The sequence below is a fragment of the Anolis sagrei genome, chromosome 1 (genome assembly GCF_037176765.1).
Source record: "Anolis sagrei isolate rAnoSag1 chromosome 1, rAnoSag1.mat, whole genome shotgun sequence".
In the NCBI taxonomy this organism is placed as follows: Eukaryota; Metazoa; Chordata; class Lepidosauria; order Squamata; family Dactyloidae; genus Anolis; species Anolis sagrei.
Window position 1 is genome coordinate 117,927,155 of NC_090021.1, and position 19,579 is coordinate 117,946,733.

A 19,579-nucleotide genomic window follows, 5' to 3' on the forward strand; every position below is an offset into this window, starting at 1 on the left:
CATGGCTCAATGCTATCAAACCTTGGGAGCTGTAATTTGGTGAAGTACTAGCACTATTTAACAGAGAAGGCTACAGACTTTGTGAAGTTGTAACTAAGGTTGAAAACATTCAGCCATGACAGTTAAACTAATGTCAGACTGCACTAACTCTACTCTGTAGATGCACCCCTAGTTACTTACAAAAATTAAACACTATAAGTAGTGCAAAACAGACTTTCCTATCAAGAACTCCTATCTATGGTGAACCTATCCCATGATTTTCTCACCAGATTTATACAAAAGAGATTTGCTATTGCTTTCTTCTTAGGCTTAGAGTATGAATTCCCCAAAATTACCCAATAGGTCTCCATGGCTGAGTGGAAATTTTGAATCTTGGTTTCCCATAGGATGCTTCTATTCATGTAACAAAACAATCTGAAGCATTGTGCTCCCAGAGCATCTCCTCACTTTGCCCAATGCAAGCCACAACCGCCTTAAGCAGTTGTGCCTGGCTTTGAGAGCAAAAGTGCTTCAAGACAACCCTTTATCCCAGGAGCATCTGTGTTTAAAAAACACAGATGTTCCTGAGCGCCTGTCTACACCCACCCCAGAAAGCGCACACTTTCTGCGGTGGGTGTCCAGATGTTCTGCTGGGACTGGCCAGACAGAACCTGTGGAGACCCTCCCCTCTCCCCCACAGCCCCCAAACCCCTTTAAAAAGTAAAATAAACATACCCGCCTCCATTATAGTCTTCCTGGAGCTCTTCCGTTGTGTAGAAATGACACACCAGGAAAGGGGGGGGGGAGGAAAATCTCTCTCTTCCCCACTGTCCTGGCACATCATTTCTGCATATCGAGAGAGCTCCGGGAAGACTGTAATGGAGGCCAGGTAAGTTTATTTTACTTTTTAAAGGGGTTTGGGGATTGTGGGGTTTGGACCCTCACAGTTTTCTGGACTAATTTAGTTCGGAAAACTGTAGGAATGGTGTCTGGACTGAAGTAGTAGGTTTATCCCGCCCCTTTCAAGAAGGCGTGGAATAAATCTGTGGCAGCAGCTAATAGAAAAATAATTATAATTTAATGAAATTAATGAAGTCTTACCTTAAAAAGGGATCCTTAATAATATGAAGAAGGAATTCTGGTGATTCTCTGGTGGAAGGGAAAAAATGACAGATGGTGTGGAGGACATGAAGGCAAGAGACTATCTTATGTCAATATTGGAGCAAGCCGAGCTGGGCTATTTGTGGAAGGTTACAAGAATGGGTGCCAATTTGATAATTATTAATCTAAAGAGGAGTAAACATCTGAAGATATGGTATAACAGCGCCACCTTCTGTCTCATTCGCTATATCCCGGATCATCTGGTGGAATATATTCTGCTCCCATCCTCCTTGCACTAACTTCGGGACAATCACACTCAACACCATCAGGTAATAAGTATTCCACATTCCAAAATGAATAAGCTTTCCCCCATAAAACATGCTTATAACGGTATGCCAACCAGACCAACCCCACGATAATAAGGAGTCCCACAATTACACCCCTGTCACCAAAAAAGTCCATTCACTCTTTTTGACTTAATAATGTTCCAAAGCCAAAAAGGAAAAGAGAAAAGAAAAATATGTGAAATATGTGTCTGTCTTTTGGGAAAGAGGGAAAATGTCTGTATACATTCTCTGGAAAACTTGAATGTGTGTATGGTTAGAAAAAGAAAAAGAAAAAGGAAAAAGAATGTGTGTAGCTGTTTGTGTTGTGAGAGAAATAATCTTTACAGGTTTCAAATAAAAGGAGAAAGAGGATAATTCAGGAAAAACCTGGAACAATACATGATGGGGAAAGACCAAGTATGTGGGTAAGAGAAAGTCATCCAAGAAGAAAGTTAAGGTATGTTGAGAATATGTTGAGAAAGCAAGGAAAAAGTAAGTCAGAAGAGCGAAATGGTTAATCACAGGAGAAGAACCAGAGTGTGTGATTACCATGTGGGAAAAGAATTGAAGAGAGAGAATGAGAATGTAAAAGAAAGTCATACAGTAGTGATGAAATGTTAGTACAGAAGTAAAGAGGGATTAAAGATAATGAAAGAAGTGTGAGAAGTGAATGATTAGATTCCCTTTTGAGAAGAGAATTGCAATCTCCTTCTCCATGTATTCAAAACAGAGGCTTCTGAAGATATTAGCCTCTTAGCCCGTTTGGAACACTCAAGAAGGGTAAAAAGATCTGATGGAGTTGTTTCACCAGAATTGGGCACGCACATTAAACAGGCCCAGGCAAAAGTAGCCAGCAGGGGTCGTGATCCACCAAAGGCTCCTAGCAAAGGGCTGCCTCAGGGCCAGGGGGAACCACCTGTTGAAGGGCCACAGCAGAGTAGAGGAGAATCAAATCCTGCAAAAGTGGTAAAAGGGGTGGAAGCCCACCAGGAAGTGCCTAAATCGTTGGTAGCCAAGGGTGGCTTGTCTCAGGGATTGTATTGGATCTGTGGACAATGGGCGGGAAAGATTTTGCCGCCGTTTTGGGAAGGTACATGCACGATTGGAACTTTGATGTTAGCGGATGTGACAATATACCCAGAACAACAATCCCAGGTGATTTGGAGAAGGGAGCGTGGAGAACAGCGTTTGAAAAGAGCTTATGATGAAACACTTGGATATGATCCAGATCAAACTTATTTAAATGAGGGAGAAAGGCTGGGAGCCATCTTGTTCCCTGCTGTGGGCATAGCTCTAAATATAAAACAGATTCGGAGACTCTCAGCTCAAGTGGAGAGGCTGGCGAACAAAACTGTGGCTGGAATAAGAGCTCTGCAGACAGAAGTTGATTCCTTGGCAGGGGTCCTGATGCAACACAAACTTGCTTTGGACTACCTATTGTCTGTAGAAGGAGGACTATGTTCTTTTCTAAATACCACGTGTTGCCACTATATAAACAAATCGGGAGAGGTTGAATCTGATATAAATAAGATACAGAAAGTAGTATCTACCATCAGAATTGGATACGCCCCAAAGGGAGAGAGTGTTTTTGGCTGGTTAACTGACTGGTTGCCAAATTGTTCTTGGCCACGATTCGAGGACAAACTGATTAGATTGTGTAAATGTCAAATGATTGTACGCATGTGCGAAATGGATAATTTTGCCTATAAATACTGGGTGTTTTGGGATTAGAGCTTTGTACCTCAACAGCCAGATTGAAGCTGAGGTGCCCTTACCCGGGTAAGCATTAAATTCTGTGAACTTGCAAAGCTGTCTCTGTCTCTTCCTTCTTCTTCTTCCTCCTGGAATTTTGGGGACCCCCGTTTCCCCGCTAAAGTACTCATGTAGATATACCCCTGGTCTATCAACATTGTGGCTTCAATGTGGTTCCACCATTTAGTGAAAAAGAAAGAAAAATCAACCAATGGATAAAAATGGGAGCAGATTACTGTGACACTTTGTAGAAAAAGGGGAAATGACTGGATAACATAAATCCATAGTATTATGGAATGGGCAAGGGTGGGCAAGTATATTCCAAAATTGCAAAAAGCGACTGTAAAGGCAATTCCTGTTGCCCTTTGGAATTTCTATTGCCCACTCTCTCAAGCAACACACAACTTAGTCCATTCCATTCATTTCCTTACACAGATTCTCAAACTGATTTGGGAGTTACCGAAGTTGGAAGCAGTGCTTTTAAATAAATACTGTCTCTTTAAAGTGATATTAATGCACATGGCAACATCAGTCAAATTAAAAGAAGTACTTTGCTTGGAATATGAACATGACTTGAATAAGAAAATTAATGTTTGCATTGCGTTATGAACATGCAAATCACTATGTAAGTACTGCCTTAATTATAATTGCTATTAATGATGAAATCAAAATTCCAGTGAATTATAATGAATCCTTTAATTAGATTTTTATATACAATTTCTGAAATAATTAAGTCTCCTCCAACTTGGATGCCATCCAGGTTATATATAATACATAATATAGGCTTATCATGTAAATGTTTCACAAAAAGCATTGATATAACTTTATATGTAACAATCTCCATTGGTTTGAAATAAGATACTGCTGTTTTCTGTCACTGGTGAGTAGTTATCCAGTATGTTAATATGACTGATGCTGAAATTCCTATGAGATTTTTCTATTATATTAATTATTAATGGGGAATTATTTCCGTACTGCAATTCATTGGAGATAAACTTAGATTCTGCAGAGCATTTTCTAATGTGCTGAAAGGTCCAAACCCAATGTTCGCAACAGATAACCTCTAAACAGCTTTTCAAAATGTTTCAGGCAAATTAAAGAATATTACAATCAAGATAAAAAAACTTGGCTTCTCTTGGGAGGAAACAGCATGGGATAAAATTTTAAAATTAGAAAAGAAAGTAATATCGAATATTTATAACATATTACTTACCTGGCTGACTGAAAAAGAACAGGTTAAAAACTGTATGATAAAATGGGCTCAAAATTTAAGAAGACCAATTCAAATGAGGGAGTGGGAACAGATGTGGAACAAAAAATTAAAATATACATACGCAATGGATTTAAAAGAAAATTGGATAAAAATGTTCCACAGATGGTATACCACACCGAAACAATTGGCTAAAATGTATAAAATAGTTTCTGATGAGTGTTGGAAATGCCTGGAACAGGTTGGCTCCTTCTACCATATGTGGTGGACTTGCAAAGAAGCAGTAAAGTTTTGGAGGGTAATTCATGAAGAGACACAAAAGATTTTAAAAAGAACATTTATAAGAAAACCGGAGTATTATTTGTTAGGTTTTACAGATTTAGATCTACAATTGACGGAACAAGAGGATAAACTTTTTACATATATGATGACTGCTGCTAGAATTGTTTTTGCTAGAGAATGGAAGAAAGACTCAGTACCACCCGTACAGGAATGGGTGGAAAAAATCTGAGAAATAAAGGACATAGATGAATTGACTTTTTTTGTTAAAGAAAAATACAGGTATGATACTAAGAAGAACGAATTGGGATAATCTCCATGAATATCTGGACAATTTGGGAAAATAAGAAACAAGAGAGACAATTTCTTTTTGAACTTATTTTATATTTTTGAATAATAAGAAGATATGATCCAAGAAGATGGAATGGAAGTCATTTTTTTCTTTTTGTGTGTGTGTGTTTTTTGTGTATTTTTGTAGATTTTTTTTAGGGGTTATTTGGGATTTTAGTAAATTTTTGTGTTTCTTCTTTTTTCTCTTTTTTTCTTTATTTTTTCACTTTCCTATACTTTATTGTTCTCACTCTTTTGTTGTAATCTATATACAAATTAATAAAATTCTAAATATAAAAAAAATGTTTCAGGCACAGTTTGCCCACCAGTTGGGTGACATTCTAAATAGCTAAAGAGGTAATTTTCATGTAAAAATTGAAACATTCAGTTCAATGCATTTCAACCATGGTCAAAAGAAGTTTAGACAGCTGCAGTTTTAATCATTAGTAATGTCAAGAATTTCTTTTCTAGCAGCTTGGTAAGGATCCTGGACAGCAGTATTCTGTTCAGCATGTGTTTCGCTACATGTCCCTGTGATGTTCCCAAAGTTCCTGTGAGGTAGGGTTAGCCTGGATAGATATGGTTAACCCAGTTTACCTCTGAATAAAGAAAAGTCAGGAGAAGTTCCAGAGTTTGTCTGAAACTCCAAAGTACAGTCTTGACAGCAGGATCAGATCTCATTTCACATGGATGAAGGAAACAGATCTATCCTGGGTTGCATCTGTTGCTACACCTAGAAAGCCGCAGAGTTCCTTGTGAGTTCCTGGCCATCATGGGTGCCCCATGATCCCTCTTCTTTCTGTTTGTTTCAGTACGTCAACTGATGACAGCATGGCATGCCTGCAATGGCCAGGAGACCTCATGGAGCTCTGTGGTTGTCTGGGAGAGGTGATGTCAACTTGGACAGTAAAGTGATAGTGCAGTGGGGCCAGTGTGGTCTTGACCTGGCTGAACTGGCTGGACTTTATGCATTCAGGACTGTTCATGCGACCACCACCAAGACCAGTCCAATGCAGTTCTGCTCCGGACTGGCCACAGATTAAATGGTCAATGTAGAATAGATTTACTAGATTGGAGTTTTTTTAATGAATTCAAAATTCAAGCCATTGACTAATCTTATATACAGTATTCCCTCGCTGTTTCACAGTTTGCCTTACACGGACTCGTTGTTTCGTAGGTTTTTAAAAACTAAATATGAATTTATTGGGAGCTGAGTCTGGGAAAGAGGAGGAGGAGAGGAGGTCGCCACCGAGAACAAGGGAAGCATGCCGTTGCCTGCTTCCTGCTCTGGCGGCTCCTTGGACAGGCAGGAGAGAAGGGAAAGAGCATTCCTGCCTGGCCAAGGCCTGCTCGGCCAAGGCCAAGCCAAAGCCTGTCATTATCAGGAAAGGCCAGGTCTGGCCCAGCCCTCAGGAAGGGGCACCATGGGAGGCAGGCAGGCCAGGAGACAGAGACGGAGGGAGGGAGAGCTCATAGGTGTCATTGTCAGAAAAGGCCAGGCCCAGCCCTCAGGAAGAGAAAGGACACGCCTGCAATAGTGCTGCTGATGAGCGAGTCCAAAGGCGCTGAAGGTGGAGGACACAGGGTCAGGAGGGCGAGGGTCCACTCACCTCTTTGAGGATCAGCTGGTTGAAGAGGGAGGGAGAGCTGGCAGGAGTCTTCATCAGCAGCACTATTGCAGGCACGTTCTTTCCCTTCCTGAGGGCTGGGCCAGGCCTTTCCTCAGTGGGCTCACCTCAAAGCCCGTCAAAGGTGATTAAGATTTAGGAAGGAAGAAGAGGAGAGGAGAGGAGGAGGGGAGGGGGAACCAGTCATCCCTACATCACGGATTTTCACTTTTTGCGGATGTTCCTGGAACGGAACACCCACAATAAGTGAGGGAACTCTCTCTCTCTCTGTGTATATGTGTATAAGAACCTGTATCAACTGTCTAACTCAACTCTTGACAGACCTTAACATTTCTTTCTTTTATTTAGTCTTAAAGTTCCAAAACTTCAATTTATTCTGCAGAAGGCAGGAAATGCAGGAAAGCACACAAGCCATAGAATACAACAACTAAATTATTCAATTCATAAATCAACATGATCTTCTCTCTAAGAGGGGAAATAGCATAAAACTCTTTTCCTCCAGTAGGACTTCATTAAATTTCTCTAAATAAAGATACATTGGAGACCAAGCACAATTATTATTTAACCAGAAAGTTTATTTTAATGCTAAGTCTCTTTACATTCTTTTATTTATATGCCACAACTTGTTACTAAATTCTGACAGAAAAATGCTATACCACAAGTAGAGGGAATAACTTGTTATATCCCTATGGACCTATGCTCTGGAAGATGTTTGCTCAGAGCTACCAACCATCTGTTGTATGGAACAGTGCCAATATATGGGTTTTCTATGTATCTGCTACAAATTAGGCTCTTGACACAACCTGGCAAGTAATCAAAGAATGCACCAATATAGATATGAAACTCGAGATTTTGAAGGATTAAAACATGACACATATAGCAAAACAAAAAAAAAGCCAGATCAACTCAAAGCATAATTTTAATAAAGTGGTGAAGTGGCTAATTCAGGGCTGTTGGATCAAAAATGAAAGTTGATAATTAAGTCTGTATTGCTAAACCTGTATGGGTTATTCCCTCACTGTACAAACTGAAGTATGTTTAGTGAAGTTAATTGATCACTTCAGGAAAACATTTTGGAAAGTAGGCAAGATGGAAAATGTAACTGGTAAAGATCTAACCATTAGATTCAACTGAAGTAGACTCACTGAATTAACAGAAACTTGATTAGTGAACACAATTGTAGGTTCTGTTTATTCAAAGTGTCTATTACACCATTTGAGCCCAGAAGTTCCATTTCCTCCATTGTCTTCTTTGTCTTCAATTTTGCAACCCATTGGTTGTTCATTTCCCATGCCATGACAAGCATTGGCAGTGGTGCAGTGCCAGGCATACTATGCCCATCCTAATACCTATGATTTATGATCCTAATACAATCGTAATTTTTCTGATTCCCAGAAAATGTTGGGAACAGTGCAAAAATATTGTATTGCGGCTTCAAGACACTTGCGGAATTTTCCTTTCCTACAAACACACTTGCAAAGTAATGTGGAACTATGTTGCTTTTCTATGAATGCTGCACAGTTTTTCCAGGAAGGGTAGTTTTCCTGAAACTGCACAACTTTTGGCATAGAAATTAAATTTTACAATATTAAGACTGACAAATTCAACTGAGTTTCTTTTCCTGCTGAATAACATTTGAGTTGCATCACATTCAAAACAGCAAAGACTGATGCAATAACTTCAAACCCTTCATCACATGTTTGTGTGGGTAAATCAAATGCAACTTAGGTTTGTATTTTGTGCACATTTCCCAAGTACATAGACTTTTTTTTGTCATGTCAGGAGTGACTTGAGAAACTGCAAGTTGCTTCTGGTGTGAGAGAATTGGCCATCTGCAAGGACATTGCCAGGGGATGCCCGGATGTTTTTGATGTTTTATCATCCTTGTGGGAAGCTTCTCTCAAGTCCCCACATGGGGAGCTGGAGCTGACAGAGGGAACTCATCTGTGCTCTCCCCTGATTCAAACCTGCGACCTGTTGGTCTTCAGTCCTGCCGGCACAGGGGTTTAACCCACTGCACCACTGGGGGCTCCAGTACATAGACTGATTCAATGTGTTATTTTTCTCAGAAAGTTATTATTTCTGCATAGTGAAAAAAAATTGCAATTTTTCAAATTTCTGCACACAATTTTCAAAACATCCATATATGTTGTTTCAGGAACAAAGAAAGGTTCCTACATAATGCAGCAACTTTTGACATGATGTTTTTCTTCCCACACATGTTTAAGGAATTGGGGATTACTGATTAAGAGAAACTAAGGTATTCCCATTCCATTCTTTCATGTGTGCTTTTCCAGTGTTGTATGATTTCAGAATAAAGGAATCTGTTTCTGGAAGAACCCATTTCACTGCTAAATTCTAACACAACAAAATATTCAAAATCAAGTAGTAATTAATACTTCTACAAGTAGAGGTAATAGCTTATATTCCCATAAACTTATGTTCTTTTTCCTAATGTTTCTTCTACAGTACTGTGCATATTTAATGAGTATATTGCAATTCCAGAAAGAAAAACTTTCTAACTTTCTGTCTATTTTACTTTTTTTTTTAGTTTAATTTTGTGGGCAAATTACTTGGTCCAAGAGGAAATTCCTTGAAAAGATTACAAGAGGAAACAGGTGCAAAAATGTCCATCCTCGGCAAAGGTTCTATGAGAGATAAAGCCAAGGTAATGTACACACCTTTTGACTTTAATCATATGAGAGCTGGAGATTAAATTATTGCAATAGGTCACTCTGTGAATTTCAGATCGATTCATAGATCCTTAGTAAAAAAAAAATAATAATGGAGGAAATTATGCAAAAAGGGTAGGTATCACCTTCGGTCACATAAATTGACTTTGAGTGTAAATAGTCATTGATGTTGTTGTTGCTATTGTTGTAACATGCCATCAATTCAAGTCTGATTGATGGTGCACCAATTTATTCAGATTTATTCAGAGAGTTGCTATATACTTCTGAGGCAAAGAGAGTGGGACCTCACCAAGGTCACCCATTGGTTTTCCACGGCAGACTGGGGATTCAGTCCCTGCTCTCCTGAATCAGACAGATTCATGATCCCTTTCCAAAATGTTTGGGACAAGAGGTGTTATAGATTTTGGATTTTTCAATCTTTGTAATATTATAATGGGATCTGCCTAATAAGGTATATTGAAGATGGGAACCAAATTTATTTTTCATATATATATTATAAACAGAAGACTGTATAATAATTTTGTATATGAAACAAAGTTTGTGTACACTGAATGAAAGCAAATGTGTCATTATCGCAGCCATTGTGGGAAGCAATTATGCCCCTCTATTCTGCTTTGGTCAGGCCTCACCTGGAAACCAGGAAACCCCCGGTGGCACAATGGGTTAAATCCTTGTGCTGGCAGGATTGCTGACCAATAGGTCAGCAGTTTGAATCCAGGGAGAACGGGTAGAGCTTCCTCTGTCAGCTCCAGTTCCCCATGCAGGGACACGAGAGAAGCCTCCCACAAGGATGGTAAAACATCAAAAACATGTCACGATTAATATTAATGTGTAGACACACAAAGACACGGAAGTTTTCTTCCTTTGACAAAGGGGCAAACTAACTCGTTTGTCTTTTAGCAGACTTTATAGAAAAATGCATATATACATACAGAGTCCAATTCTCCTCTTTAAGTCACAACCTCTAAGAACAACCTCTAAGAATCTTCCAACACCTCCAAACCCCTTCCAACACCTCCAACCACCTCCTCCTCCAACACTACTCAACCAAACTCACCACAAGGAGTAACCTTTTTTTACTCCTTTATTATTCCAGCAGTTGTCCAATCCTGGCTAGTCAATGCTTGTCAGGTGCCCTGGCTCCCACTTCCTGCTGCCCTGATCCTTGCAGTACTTGTTGCTTAAGAAATAATAAAAACTCTTAACAAAACATCCAATCATCCCTTGGCCAACTCCTTGTAGACGGCCAATTCTCTCACACCAGAAGTTACTTGCAGTTTTTCAAGTTGCTCCTGACACACAACCCCCCTCCCCCCGAAAACCATGCCCTATGAAAAGCAGCTTAAAGAGCTTGGGATGTTTAGCGTAAAGAAGAGAAGGTTAAACGGAGACATTATTGCCATGTGTATATATCTGAAAGGATGTCAAAAGGAAGAAGGAGTAGGCTTGTTTTCTGCTGCCCTGGAGACTAGAACTTGGAGTAATTGGTACAAATTACAAGTAAGGAGATTCCACCTTAAACATTAGGAAGAATTTCCTGACTGTAAGAGCTGTTCAGCAGTGGAACTCTCTGTCTCATAGTCTGCTGAAAGCTTCTTCATTGGAGGCTTTTAAACAGAGGCTGGATAGCCATCTGTCAGGAGTGCTTTAATTATGCTTTTCCTGCATGGCAGGGGGTTGGACTAGATGGCCCATGCATTTTCTTCCAACTCTGTGATTCTATTATTCTAATCTGTATATCACGCAAAGAGCAAATACAATAAAAGTTAACATGTCTTGTACAGATAAAAAAGCTTTTGCACTTAGGGCCCTTCTACACAGCCATATAACCCAGAAAATCCCACAATATCTGCTTTGAACTGGATTATCTGAGTCCACGCTGATATATATCCCAATTCAAAGGAGAAAATGTGGGATTTTATTCAGCTTTGTGGAAAGGGCCTTACATTTGTAACGTACTTGTTCCCTGATGTCCTAGAATATACATTTGATATGAGAGAATTTGAAACTGCTGAAGGCCCTTCAACACTGCCCTTTATCCCAGGATCTGATTCCAGATTATCTGTGTTAAACGACAATATATGAGTCCCCACTGCTAGATAACCAGGGATAAACAGATAACCAGGGATAAACAGCAGTGTGGAAGGGCTCCAAGGACTTTTCCACACAGCCCTATATCCCAAAATATAAAGGCAGAAAATCCCACAATATCTGCTTTGAACATGGTTATCTGAGTCCACACTCAGATAATGTGGGATTTTCTGACTTGATATCCTGGGATACAGGACTGTGTGGAAAGGCCCTGAGTTAACAACATATTTGCTGGATTAAAACTACTTTCTGGCTAACTATTATTTTGTTTCCCTGCTTTTTTAGCACCACTACCCGCCTGGATATTTTTAATCCCTTAAAATGAAAAAGTAGTGAATGAAAGTGAGATTTTTAAAAAAGAATTGATTTAACATATTTGTTTATTAATTCAAATCACTTTTCTTTATTGCTATACATGCCAGATTTGGCATGTTTATCAGTTGTACTCAAGCATTCAGGAATCCTGGTTAGCTCCTATCTTTCTGTCACCATGTCATTCATCTCAGTAGTTAAAAGCATACAGTAGCGGAGAAAACAATCACATTAAAAGAGAGCAATGAATCATTAAGTTGTCATTTTCATCAGTCTATTTAATGCTGCATTATATTCTGTGGCTGCTATTGTAACTTGAAAGTTAAATTTTGAAAATGTGTATGATTAAAATAAATGGGACAGGCCTGTTACTATCTTGAAATAATATTTGTAAATCTATAGTTCCTTGGGTCTAGAGTTCCAGAAATGATCAACTCTCAGATGGAATTACTGAATCAGGACCAAGCCTACTAACAGAGTCAGATAAAGACCTCAGGGCCCCTCCACACAGCCCTATATCCCAGAATATCAAGGCACAAAATTCCACATTATCTGAGTGTGGACTCAGATAACCTAGTTCAAAGAAGATATTGTGGGATTTTCTGCCTTAATATTCTGGGATATAGGGCTGTGTGAATGGGCTCTCAAACTGAAGGTCCTAAAGCATGAAGGTGGTCGTAACTCATGAGAGGAATGAATGGACAATTTCATTATGTTATGAACAGGGGTGCCATTTTTATTTATTTATTTCGGTGGCTTCTACCCCGCCCTTCTCACCCCGGAGGGGACTCAGGGTGGCTTACAAAAGCAAGGCACAATTCGATGCCCGCATCACATAACAACAAAAACAATAACATCAGTTAACAAAACAACAATTCTGGCAATAACACAATTAACAGAACAGTAATTATTATAGGCAAAAACAACCATAAAACCAATAAAAGCAATAAAACCAATACAAACCTCATTGACGGTCAGCGTTTCACAATCTCATAGTCAAATTTCAATTCCACAATTGTCAGTCCATACAGTCCTGCCCATCTGGTTGCCATGTCTAAAAGTCAGATTGCCCAAAGGCCTGGTCCCACAACCACATCTTTACCTTTCTCCTGAAGGAGAGGAGGGATGTTGATGCCCTAATTTCCCCCGGGAGTGAGTTCCACAGGTGGGGGGCCACCACTGAGAAGGCCCTGCTCCTCGTCCCCACCAGCCTCACTTGTGATAGCGATTCTTATACTAGATTCAATTTTCAAGGAAGCAACAAGTAATCTTAACAGTTTTCTTCCTACTGAAATAAAGTTTTCAACATCTGCACAGTTGTCAAGGCTATTTACAGTTTGGATGCATTCAGTGAAATAGTTACACTCAGAAAGCAGCATTTTTGTACACAACATGCATTATCGATGCAGGAGTCCCTGGTGGTGCAATGGGTTAAACCCTTATGCCAGCAGGACTACAGACTGAAAGGTTGGCAGTTTGAATCGGTGAAGTGGGGTGAGCTCCCATCTGTCAGCTCCAGCACCTCCCACAAGATGGTAAATCACCCAGGCGTCCCCTGGGCAACATCCTTGCAGGCCAATTATCTCACACCAGAAATGACTTGCAGTTTCTCAAGTCGCTTCTGACACAGACAAAAATATTGATGTATAAAATAATAATTCTCCTTTTTTGTACATAGTTGGGTTTTTTTACTTTCCCCACACACAAACACACACCACAAGCAAAATTTGGTACAGAATAAGTCCCAAACAGTGGACATTCTTATCAGTCTGTGATTCTTCTTATCGGGTTTTCAAGACACTCTTAAGAAACCCTTTTTTGCCATTTGTGCACAAACAATCTGGCCTGCACAATGCAGCCTAGACTGCTGTCCTCAGATTTAAGAGAAATAACCAGTCCTGAAGTTAGGTTGTCAGGTGGACATATGGCATAATGTTCTTTATGTTATTGTTCTGTGCCTTCAAGTTATTTCAGAGTTATGCTGACCTCAAGATGAACCCATCACTGGGATTCCTAGGCAAATTTGTTTGGAGAGGGTTTACCATTGCCTCCCTCTGAGGCTGAGAAGGTGGGACTTGTCCAAGATCACCCAATGTGTATTCATTGCCAAGTATAGACTCAAACCAGAATAACAGTCAAATGTTCACCCCACTATACCAAGCTGGCTGTATCAATGCAAGATTTTGGCCTAATGCTGTGAGTTCATAAGCTTTTTCTTTGTGAATGATGGTCATGGACTCATGGTGGATTATTTGGTTTCAGTCTACAGAGTAAGGAGAAGGGGAGCAATTTTCCTTGCCACCCTCTGATCCAGATTCTTCAATTCCCACCATACACACCATCATTTTGCACAAAAAGGATTTTCATCATGGAATTCTGACAGAACAATCAGGTTTGGTACTCTGATTCATTTAAATGAATGGGAGCTACAGAAAAGCACTATCCACAGAGTGCTAAACCATCTTCTTAATGCCAAACTCTAGTTTTCTCTACTCAAGCACAAAGGTTTTATTTCAATCCTACATTCCATGTTTATTCCCAAACTGTTTCCATTAGAAGCAGCATGGATCTATGAAAAATTACCTGATCCATAATAATAATAATAATAACAACAACAACAACAACAACACTTTATTTGTACCCCGCTACCATCTCCCCAAGGGACTCGGTGCGGCTTACATGAGGCTGAGCCCAAATACAACAATACAAGCAAAACACAATGCTTTCAGGATAACCAAATTCTTTTTTTCTCTTCTATGTATATAAAATGTTCCTCTCCAGCACCACTCTAAATCACTGAACTTCAAAACTTTTAGTGCCCTAATTGTAGAGTATGCTTTTGAGATCAGCCATGCAAGTTGTTTGCTTAACATGATGAATACTGGAAGGAATTATGTCCATCATAAGAGAACAGCCAATTTCCATTGAGGTCTTATGACAGGTGGAAATAACAGACCTTCTATCCTGAGAGGTTTAAATACCTGCCTTGCCTCACGTGAGGCATTTAAAGCTTGTCACAGACAGATCTGGCACATAACTCTCTTCTCCAAGAGTCAAAGTGATAAATGTAAACACTGTCAGGCTAAATGGTCAGGTCCAACCTGCCATTCCTCACTCACCCACCCCCATATTGTCCCATGCTTGCTATCTTGTCTGCATGTATATCACTTGTCGACGTCTGGTGACTTTATGAATTTTATAGGGTTTTCTTGGCAATTAATACTCAGAGGGTTTTGCTAGTTCCTTCCTCTGAATTTGAAATATATCCTAAAGCATCTGATATTCCTTGGGCTCGACACATATGGAGGAGAGGGGGAAAAATATCTGGTTGTTAAGGAGGGGAGTGGAGGCTGGTGTTTATGTGTGGGTTGAGAAAGGGAAAAACGATTTAGCTGTTGGGATGGGAAAGGGATTCTGGGGGTTGTACGCTCATGTAGAGGATGACGTGAGAGGGAGAAAGAGAAGGTTTTGATTATTGAGGTGAGACTCTCTCATGTCTGTGGCAGTTGCTTTGAGGTGTGCACAGGGGTAGTGGTAGGGCTGAAGGGATTTGGTGGTACTCAAGATTTATATAAGGGATTGGAGCACCCACAATTTTTTTCCTATCCAGGAAAGTCCTGGAACCAATCCTCCATGGATACAAAGGTCCCACCATATTAAAGCTCTTGTCATCATATTCCATCATATTGCATCATAAAATAATTTCAAGCTGCTTCAAAATAAAACAGTGAAAGGAGACAATAAAAAAAAACTATAGACAAGTGAAATTTGATTACAAGTGGAATTATATATATGCAGTAATTTTCAGAAATCTCATGCATGATATAAAATGTTTTCCAAAATAACAATTGCTAGTAATTATATTTTCCAAGTACATCTTTAGTTACTGATTATGTGTCACTAAAATACACACTTGTATATGCAAATAAACAACTGTTTTTATATACTCAAGTACATTATGTTGTTGTCTCCATGGAACTGATAGTTTCTGATGGTCATAGCCCACAATATATTACTGCATTGACTGTCTGCATGGAGGAATAACTTATGGAAGTTGCAGCATAAGGTTCAAACTGGGGCAGGATGAACCATGTGGCATCTACAGCAAATTGGTCATTATTGAAGGGATGTCATTTGGAGAAGCTACTTCCTTAGGTCACTGCCCTTAGGCCAGATTTCTATTGAATGGAAATCCCAACTCATCCAATTATTGGTTTTAAAAATGGGGCTAGCTTAGATCATTTTTGAGAAATAGCAAACGTTAGAAATGTGTGTTACTTTCTTGCCACCAGAACCTCCCCCCCCCCCCCCGCCCAAATGATTATATTTAATGGAATAACTTCATTCTAGGGGCCCCATCAGACTAGAGCATGGATCCACTTTAAATCCAATTTCTGCTTCCTGTAGAATTCTGAAGCTTGTTGTTTAGGGAGGGGCCTTTAAACTGCTCAGCCAAGGAAGTCAGCTCCACTGGCTGCCTGTTCGCTATCGGGCACAATTCAAAGTACTGGCTTTGCCCTGTAAAGCCCTAAATGGCCCCGGCCCAATTTACCTGCCCGGATGTATGTCCCTTTACGAACCACTGTGAAAACTAAGATCTTCTGGGGAGGCCCTGCTCTCGGTCCCACCACAATCACAGGCGTGGGACAAGAGACAAGGCCTTCTCAGTGATTGCCCTCCAGTTATGGAACTCCCTTCCTAGTAATATTAGATCAGCCTTTAAACTGCTTAGCCAGGATTAAACTGCTTCAGAAGGATGGTGAAGACCTGGCTGTGGGACCAAGCCTTTAGGGCAGTACAGTGAGATAAAATTGTGTCCTGAGATGGTTTTAAAGCAACTTTTAGTGTGGATATAAGTGAGTTTAATGTTTGTATATATTTATGGTTTATGTCCCAACATTGAAAGTTTGCTGTATATATGTTGTGCTCCACCCTGAGTCCCCTGCGGGTTGAGAAGGGTGGAATATAAATGTTTCAAACAAACAAACAAGTCCTGGATTTCACTAAACTATTTATTTATTTATCGTATCAGGAGCGAACCAAACAGTTGTATTGTATTTTTTAAAGAAACACACAAAGTTTGCAAGCTTGGCATTCTGTTAAATGTCCTTTGACCAGTAGCTGGCCACTTGGAGTGCCTCTGGTGTTGCTATAAGAAGGTCCTCCATTGTGCATGTGGCAGGGCTCAAGTTGCATTGTAATAGGTGGTCTGTGCTTTGCTCTTCTCCACACTTGCATGTCATGGACTCCACTTTGTAGCCCCATTTCTTAAGGTTGGCTCTGCATCTTGTGGTGCCAGAGTGCAGTATGTTCAGCACCTTCCAAGTTGCCCAGTTTTCTGTGTGCCCAGGAGGCAGTCTCTCATTTGGTTTCAGCCATTGATTGAGGTTCTGGGTTTTAGCCTGCTTCATTAAACTACAAACCTCAGATTTCTGCAAGAGGCAGAAACTGGATTTAAAGTGGATCCATGCTCTAGTGTGACGAGGCTGTAATAGAACTTGGGGTTGAATAAAGACTGCCTTTTGTTTATCTTAGAAGTCTTCTTCAGAGTATATCTTCAGTTCATGTTACTCTGGGGTCTTTGAGTAGAAAGAACACCAAAGTGTAAATGAGCTCTACTGGCATCTGTGAGAGGGACCCACCTTTTAATTCCATCCAATGTCCACATTTCCTCCCCCCCCCCCCCGCCAAAAAAAAAAAAACCCCAGGAAATTACAGAGACACATATACAGATCTGAGTTTGAGCTAGAGAGACATCATCTTGCTCTGGTATCTACATAAGCTAGATCAATAGAGACTGCTACTGCAGAAGGTAACGGTGCTCCATGCAGTCATGCTGACCACATGACCTTGGAGATGTATATGGACAACACCGACTCTTCAGCTTAGAAATGGAGATGAGCACCACCCTCCAGAGTCGGACATGACTAGACTTAATGTCAGGGAAAACTTTTACCTTTATCATAATGGATCAATAACATTCTATTGCTTATTTTGATTACTGGAGGGCAGAATGCAAGCCAAGGACAGCAAATACAAATCAACAGACATCTTGAAAGCACATAATCTCTATTGTTTTCTATTTGTGTTGTCTTTTATCCTATGCCTCTGCAAGAGGCTACCAATAAGGTCTATAATATAACTGATAATGTCTGTAATCCCCAAAACACAGGCTTATCAGATAACATTTTATATATTGTGTTGAAATAGATTTCTGTTGGTGATAAAGTTCTTCCCTTTAAATCTCTTTCAACACTTTCCTTTTCACAGGTTTAGAACAAAGAATTCAGCTGCAGTGCAGCAACTTGAATGTAGCTGGATGGAAAAGAAACTAATTGCTATATCATCTGTTTCTGCAGAGTTTTAGTATTGGTGTTCACCAATGTTATCATTATTGTAGAGCTAATGATACTATTGAACGAAGACTATGCTGGTCATTTAAGAGTGTGAGCAGTAAAAAGGGCACCTCCTTTAGGGAAAATAAAGCATCCACCCTTACTTCAAAGGAAGAATATGTGAGCCTGCAAAGATATGGAGGCTGGGGAGACTTTGATCACAATCAGCTGGGTAATTGTAAGGGATGTGTTTGGAGAGGGTGGGATCGAGGGGAAATTAAAAAGGAAGATGTGGAGAAGAGAGGGAAGGAGAAGAACAAGAAAGGACTGGAAGACTTGCTTGTATATCAGTCTGTTACCAAGACAAAATAAAAGGTATTTTGTGAATGTTTTGGCAAGCCTGCTGGCTTTTGTTTGAGGGCTGTCTGACAGAGATTTTTTTATTTATGTATTGATTCAAACTGCAAAGAAAGCTTTCACAATGCAAGCTGAAGCTTTTGCATTTCTCCTTCCCCAAAGAGAGGGTGAATAAGCAACAGGTCACCACGTTAGTTCCTTAAAATGATTCATTATTACTGATTCATAATCCAACCACTCCATAAATTTACCTTTCTGATTGCAATGGAACTAAAGGGTGATAGTCGTTGTATGGAATTGAAGCCATTGGTCTAAAGCAGTGGTTCCCAACCTTTTTTTGACCAGGGACCACTTGACCAGGGACCATTCTCCAACATTAGTATCAAAGGGGTTATGAATCAGTTTTTGGTCAACTTTAGATTTGGTTTGGTTATTTGGGGTGCTGATTCGGAAAATTGCATTGGGCAGACCACATCCCTCTAGCTTCTGATACAGAACATATGCCATCCAGTAGTTGCCACCTGCTTGCCCACAGAAAACCATATTTAATAATCAGAGCTGATGTGGTAGTGGTAATGTTTTGTGAGTAGTCAGCCTAACCCCTCCATCTCCATTGTCACTCTCGTTGTCATGTGGTTTTGAGGCAACAATACAGTAAGGGTGAGGTGGCAGACCATATTTTCATTCTTATGGGTCACTGGTGGTCCATGGACCACAGGCTGAGAATCACTAGTCTAAAGCCTTGGCTTAAACCAAGATCACAACCATGCTAATATCTTACGCTTGCAATGAATAGTATACATTTCTGCATGTGGAGTTATGCAAGGGTGGTGTTATGCAACACAGTATACAAAGGAATGTGCCGGCACATCTGCATGCACAATACACATCCATACACATCCACTTCTGCCACCTGGAATTGAATGGAGATGTTCCATATCAGATAAAAATATCCAACTATTTATCTCTCGGAATGGAAACATACACAAGACACCCACATTTCATCTGACTAGTAAGTGGTTATTTTTGAATACAAGTCCCTTTTCATTTCAGTGGTCTGCATTAGGTAGGACTAATATTAGCTTCAGCCTCCTACTTGTACAATCACAACAGACTTGATACTTTTGATGTTTCTAATATTTTACAACCATTTGTTGTGCCACCCAAGTGTTGTAAGTAGGCATTT

The 19,579-nt window shown here is 40.0% G+C and overlaps 1 protein-coding gene across 3 annotated transcripts in view; it reads left to right on the plus strand.

The window, feature by feature from the left end:
* The window catches only part of KHDRBS2 (KH RNA binding domain containing, signal transduction associated 2), a 410,517-nt gene that overhangs the window by 147,152 nt on the left and 243,786 nt on the right, over positions 1-19,579 (plus strand). For all 3 annotated transcript variants that reach the window (XM_067468040.1, XM_067468036.1, XM_067468041.1), the window contains exon 3: positions 9,157-9,273. In XM_067468040.1, coding sequence (XP_067324141.1) covers positions 9,157-9,273 — 117 coding nt within the window. The remainder of the gene's footprint in view (positions 1-9,156; positions 9,274-19,579) is intronic.